The 6,586-nt window shown below is 45.9% G+C and overlaps 1 protein-coding gene across 2 annotated transcripts in view; it reads left to right on the top strand.

Moving 5' to 3' along the window:
• The window catches only part of Not1 (CCR4-NOT transcription complex subunit 1), a 21,100-nt gene extending 14,731 nt beyond the window's left edge, over nt 1–6,369 (top strand). For both annotated transcript variants that reach the window (XM_086969201.1, XM_086969202.1), the window contains 6 exons: nt 308–1,637; nt 2,019–2,350; nt 2,572–3,389; nt 3,588–3,681; nt 3,992–5,057; nt 5,286–6,369. In XM_086969201.1, coding sequence (XP_086825327.1) covers nt 308–1,637; nt 2,019–2,350; nt 2,572–3,389; nt 3,588–3,681; nt 3,992–5,057; nt 5,286–5,343 — 3,698 coding nt within the window. In that variant the 3' untranslated portion in view covers nt 5,344–6,369. The remainder of the gene's footprint in view (nt 1–307; nt 1,638–2,018; nt 2,351–2,571; nt 3,390–3,587; nt 3,682–3,991; nt 5,058–5,285) is intronic.
• Nucleotides 6,370–6,586: the final 217 nt, after the last annotated feature.

The following is a 6,586-nucleotide window of genomic DNA, read 5'->3' as shown; positions in this document are numbered from 1 at the left end:
ATACATAGATAAATTTACATAGATAGATAGATTTACATAGATAGATAGATAGATTTACATAGATACATAGATAGATATTTCAATAACAAGTCTGCAAAGTAGGCTAATAATCTAAAGCACACTTCCGAGCTTAAGACTAGCTGACATGTAGTGAACATACTCAGTGTGAACGATTTCGATCAATGAATGTTTTTCTGTTGTGTCAGATATATAGATTAACAAGTTCGTTCTTACACCATCCATGAAGTAGAAGTATGCATGCTAATACTATATAAATATATTGCATTTTTTTTTTTTTTCATTTCAGACATGCTTCCTTCATTGATCTCGATACCGCCCAATATCCCGTTGTTTCAGACGCATCCTAATCTGAAATTGCATGTTCGTAATTCAGTCGAACAGAGCATCCAGGAGTGGATGAAACCTGTCGTTGAACGGTGTTTAAAGATCGCACTCGTCACTTGTGAAAATATTGTTAAGAAGGATTTCGCTTTGGAGCCTGATGAGAACAAGATGCGCCTTTCGCTGCACAATATGGTGCGCGCCGTTACCGCGGCCATGGTCATTGTCACATGCAAAGAGCCGTTGTTCATAACGATTACGAACAACGCTAAGAAGCTCCTGCGTGATGCTTTGAATATGATTGCTTCACAGGGCCAGATGCCGTTTAACTCGAAGGAACAACACATCGACCAGGCGGCAAACGCCATTGCTAACGAAAATGTTGAACTCGCGACTTGCTTTATTCAAAAGACGGCTATCGAGAAGGCCGTTAACGAAGCCGACAAAAAGTTCTCTGCCGAGTACGAGGCCCGGAAAGTCGCACGTAAAGAGGGCAAAGTCTACTGTGACCACAATGCACTCAGTTATCAGGAGCGCATGCCGGAAATTCTACGATTGAAGTTAGGTGGTACACCAGCTCCGCAAATGGCTGTCTATGAAGAGTTTGCTCGAAACGTGCCAGGCTTCGCAAGCTCACCGGGACCTGGGGAACGCCCTGGAGTAGGACAATTCGCAGGAGCCGGTCAGCATGATGCCCGATCGGCAGAAGCCTATTTCGCAGGGCAGTTTGCTAACCAATCTGGTCAACCAGCCCAAAAGATGCCGCAAGCCCAGGCACAGCCGCAGCCAATGATGATGCCACCTCGCGTCCCGCAAATCGAGGACAATGCCAGTGGAGGTGGTCTCGTCGAAAAGATGTTCCTTGAACTGGAGATGTTGGTAAGCTATATCACGACGCACATGTCAAACACTATACCACAAGCGATGCCGGCTGCCAGTCAGCTTGCGATGAATGTGCACGTCGTGCAGGAAGCCTTGCAGGTGTATCGCCAGTCGAACTACGAACTTTCGGCTGGCTACATGGTAGTTCACAAAACAATGGAAAGTCTTCTGGAAGGCCTATTTATACTGAACCACCCAACCTTGTCGCACTTGGAGGGTGGGCATGGTCATCCGCATCCATCTGACTGGTCTAACAAATACCGCGAGACACACGTTCTCGTCCTAAAGGTTCTGGCCGATCGCTCGTTGCTTGGATTCAACATGAAGCTGCCGAGTATCGTTGCAAAAGTTCTCCTTGAGCACCCGAACGAAGAGGCCAGATACAATCTAGCGGTGTTCGACGCTCTACTCAGGTTTGTAGCTAACCTTCACATATTCTTGTGCGGTGATAGGGAGTCACTTTTGCGTGTGCCGTTTATTGCTCTTATATTGTATGGCAGACGGACTTCAGCTAACTTGAAAAATTTCAACGAGATCAGTCTTGAATATATGCAAATCATAATCCCTATCAAAATGGTAAAAACCAATACAGTAAACGCTGCTCACTTAAATAATGCATCCATTAATATTGCTTAGTGGTGTTATATACCTGTGCAGTTAAATGATGTTCATCTGTAACAACCTGTTTAAAGCAAATATGCTATTTTCCGTTGTTTTCGCTTCTAAATTCAATGACCAACAACTACCACATTTTTTTGTAACTCTTGGTGATATGTTTTGTGGCATTATTTCAGGTCTAACCTGCTTTTCGTACCGCTCTTCGATGTACAGCTGGCAAGCTTACTTGATCAGTCTGTGTCGTTTGCTGCTCTGGCGTTCGCAAAAGACCTAGTGCGCGTTGTCAATAGTTACCGAGAGAGTGGTGTTCTGCCAGAAGCAGATATGCCACATACGCTTGAGGCAATTTACCATCATCGGCGTCTACCTCCGCCACTTCCGCCGCAAACGAACCCGCAGCAACAGCAACCACCGCAGCAGCCTCCACAGCAGCAACAAGCGCCTTTGACGCAGCACCAACAACAGCAGCGTCAACAGCAGCAGCAGCAACAACCGCTAAACCCCAACCGTGAGTACGATAACACTATCACCAGACAGATCGGCAAAGAAACATTTAAAGGAGAATTCTCAACAAAGCAGTCTTTTGCTTTCTTGAGATTTCGGTTAAATCTTTAATTTAGAAAACGAGGCATTGGTTGTCGATAATAATTTTCATAGCGTCGACCGTTTTATCACATAACGTAAATCTATCTACGTCGAATTCCTTTTGCTTTGTGTCCATCGTTGCAGCCTTAGGAGAAGAATTTGGTGGTGGTGGTCCTGAGCTTATGTTGGGCCAGCGACCGTTCGCAGGGGGTCCCGGTGGCCAGGGCAATCAGCTCGAATATAACAGCCCGCCAATGGCTATGATGCATTCGGGGATGAGCGAGGCGCGGAATCCAGAGAACGATCCGCCTGATCTTCAGACCAAGACCGAGTGCTTGTTACAGGATTGGGTGTCGATGTATAGTTCGTCGCACGGTAAGGACTCGACGAAGAACTTCCAGTTGTTCGTTCAACAGATGAACATGCAGGGCATTCTTAAGACGGATGACCTCATCACCAAGTTTTTCCGTCTTTCCACCGAAATGTGTGTCGAGCATACGTATCGCCAGACGACGAAGGCTGTCCAACAGGTTAACCAGCAGGCCGCTCTATCTCCATCTCAGCCAGCTGGCGGTGATGGCCTGAGTGGCAGTAGTGCCATTTCGGCCACTCATAATTCACCAGCACTCGCCGCTCACCAGTGCGTCAATGTCGCCCGGAACAAGTGCTTCCTGACACTAGACGCCTACGTGCGTCTGATTGCCATGCTTGTTAAGCATAGCGGCGACCAGTCCAACCCAATCACGAAGGTGAACCTACTGAACAAGGTTCTAGGTATCATTGCAGGTGTCCTTGTCCATGATCATGAGACGCGAGCCAGTGAATTCCGGCAACTTGCCTACCACCGAATGTTCTTGATGCTGTTCCTCGAACTGACAGCCCCGGAACCTATTTTGGAGGTGTTCTCGTTTCAAACATTAATGGCCTTCTGCAACACCCTGCATATGCTCCACCCTTCTAAGGTGAGTCTGTAATAAGCAAAAATGAAATGCGACTAAGCGCATGTCGAAAATTAAAAAATATAAAAAATAAATGAAAATGTCAGAAAATAACAGATATAGATGCATATCGAACGACGATAGATTAAGAAAAATTTCTTTGGCCTAGTTTGGCCGGAGCAATGATATATCCACGTGTCTTGATTTGGTGTATGTATGTAGGTGCCTGGATTCGCTTTCGCTTGGCTGGAGCTGATTTCCCATCGTATGTTCCTCGCCAGGATGCTGGCCATTACTCCTCAACAGAAGGCCTGGGGTAAGTTCACTTTCATGATCTAAGGACTTATCAAATTTTACAGTCGTATCATGGCAGGTATTCCGTCGTACGAATAGAGTTCGTATGATTGTTCTCGAAAGTCATCGATTGAAAGACTGCCAGCGCGAAACGATGCAAGCTAGATTGATTATTGGTTTACGTCGCGTTCTTTTTTTTGAGTAATGGATCACTAATTATTCGTAGTTGCGCTTAACAGTTACTACAGTCAATGATTCCTACGAGACGCGCCTTTTTGTAAAAGAGTTTTACATTAATTTATATTGCGTTTTGTCTATTGCCTTTGATTAAGGAATGTTTGCCCAGCTACTTCAAGATCTATTCAAGTTTCTTTCACCGTTCCTTCGTAACATGGAGCTAACGCCTCCGGTGCATTTGCTGTACAAGGGCACAATCCGAGTGTTGCTCGTTCTGTTACACGACTTCCCGGAATTTCTTGTTGATTACCATCACGGCCTGTGTGATCTGATCCCGGCCAACTGTGTGCAGATGCGCAACCTTATCCTTTCGGCCTTCCCGCGGCATATGCGCCTTCCTGATCCATTCACGCCGCTCCTGCGCGTTGAGACCATCCCGGAGTGTATGCATTTGCCAAGAATTCTACCAAATTATACAACCATGATCCAGTCATTGCCTCTACGCAAAGACCTCGATGCGTTCCTTAAAACGCGCCAGCCGGCCGGCATTGTAGCCGAGTTGATCGACGCGCTTCTCGTACAGAGCAACGCTCAGGGAAGCAGTGGCCCGAACGAGGCTGGGTCGCGATACAATATTCCACTCGTCAATGCGCTTGTTTTGTACGTAGGTTCACAAGCGATTGCCATGATGCAGCCGCAGACTCAACAGCAGCCGTACCATTTTACCGAAGCTGGTGGCCGCACTCCAGCTGGCCAGAAACCGCTCGGTGGTCCTCAAGCTGGTCAAGGAAACTCCATCCCACTGACGTGGCAGTGCGTCGCTCGGACTCCGCACGCCGAACTGTTTGAGCAGCTCATGGCGAAGATGGATAACGAAGGGAGGTACTTGGTACTGAATGCCATTGCCAATCAGTTGCGCTTCCCGAATGCGCATACGGCGTATTTCAGCGCGCTGACTCTCGCACTATTCGCAGGACTACAAGACATCCAATCAGTGAATGCTGAAGAGGAGGGTGAAGCCGGCATCGTGTCGCGTCAAACCATGACACCAGCAATGGCCAATGTAGTTCGGGAGCAAATCACCCGCGTACTGCTGGAGAGGCTAATCGTTAACCGACCTCATCCATGGGGACTTTTGGTCACCTTCGTGGAGCTGCTCAAGAACACACAATTGAACTTCTGGAAGTACGAATTCATCCGTTGTGCTCCTGAGATCGAGAAGTAAGTGTTCCATTTTGCCTGTCTTGCCCTACATTACGTTGTTAGAAGATCTATATAATATGCATGACTTTGTTATCTATCACCGGTTAGTGATGATACAGTGTACATTTTAGTTGTAGGAGTCTTGAAGACTTCGCAGAACTTCGCTCCAGCGGACCGGTAACGTGAGGCAATAATCTCGTGTGTTTTTCTCCTTTCCCCAATATGATGCTTCAAACACTATTTCAGACTGTTTGATTCAGTAGCGCGCTCCTGCGTAGGTCCTAAGCCCGTCGGAAGCGATTAAACGACAACGATCTCTTGACAACAACTAGCTCTACCGGCACCTGATGAATCGACATCACCCATGCTGAACGAAACACATCGCAGTTAATGTGCTGATATTAGAGAAGACATGGTCAGGTACAATCAAGGTAAAAACTGTAGCGCAGTTGTTACTCGAAGAGCTCCAACCATCCGTCTGTGCAACACACATAACAATATACCGACAACAACCACAACAACAAATATTCAAAAGAACGCGGTGTTAAAGTATTTGAGATAAATGCATTTCACCAAGTAATCACATACAGACGACGACGACGACGACCTTCCACAGTAACAAGGAACGCGAGTTAAAATCGCCTCGATTTTTTCCCGTCGCTCTGCGAATACCCTATCCAAGTTCGTAATTTTGGTGGCATACTGCACCAGTCCAACCGTTTAAGTAATATAGTTGCACATTAGCCAGTCCTACGAAATATACACGTAACTAACGTAGAATGACCAGTAGCGAATGTACGACAAACAAAAGCCATTGTACTAAACTGGTAATGTCAAATAGAACATAGGAAAACGAAACGCAAACAAGATTATTGAATATGCAACAAAGATCTAGTGCATCTTAGAAATAAGAAATGGGCGCAGCGCGTGCGTATGAAATCGATACTAAAGCAAACGATGTATTATATTGATGCGCAGACCGCAGACGGGTGATTACTATTTTTAGCAATGAGTATACAGTGAAGAGAAAAAGACAGTGCAGTGATTTCAACAGTAATAATAATAATAATAATAAGGAACCAGAGAAGATAAGGCAAACAAAGCGCGTGTGATTCAGACGTCGGATTTAGTCGTCGAGTGCTGCTGCGGCTATCGAAACGAGCGCGGATGTTGTATATACATATAAATATATCTTATTATAGGATATTTCAATGTGGAAACGATACATAGCGTAGTGTACAGCAATAGCTGGACTTGTAGAGTTGAGACGGTGAGATGAGGTTAATAAAAGTCAACGAAATATAGAGCAATGAGAAGGGGTTCAGGAAAACCGAGGATGTATGTGATTGTACCGGGCCCTGCCAGTGGTTGGGCTGGCCCAACGTGTTTACTGATCATGTGTAGATTTGCCTTTGGTGTAGGTCGAGAGAACCATATGTAACAACTTCTCAACGAACGGCCTTAAGCAAAAACAGGATTTAGCGAATTTAAGAGAGCTGATCTTATTTACGTGGTCGTAAAGGGCCTTTTCTGCCACTGCAGCCACA

Source organism: Varroa jacobsoni, unplaced genomic scaffold (assembly GCF_002532875.2).
Source record: "Varroa jacobsoni isolate VJ856 unplaced genomic scaffold, vjacob_1.0 scaffold_673, whole genome shotgun sequence".
Lineage (NCBI taxonomy): Eukaryota > Metazoa > Arthropoda > Arachnida > Mesostigmata > Varroidae > Varroa > Varroa jacobsoni.
The sequence above is the reverse complement of the archived record's forward strand: the minus strand, read 5'-3'. Positions and strand labels throughout refer to the sequence as shown.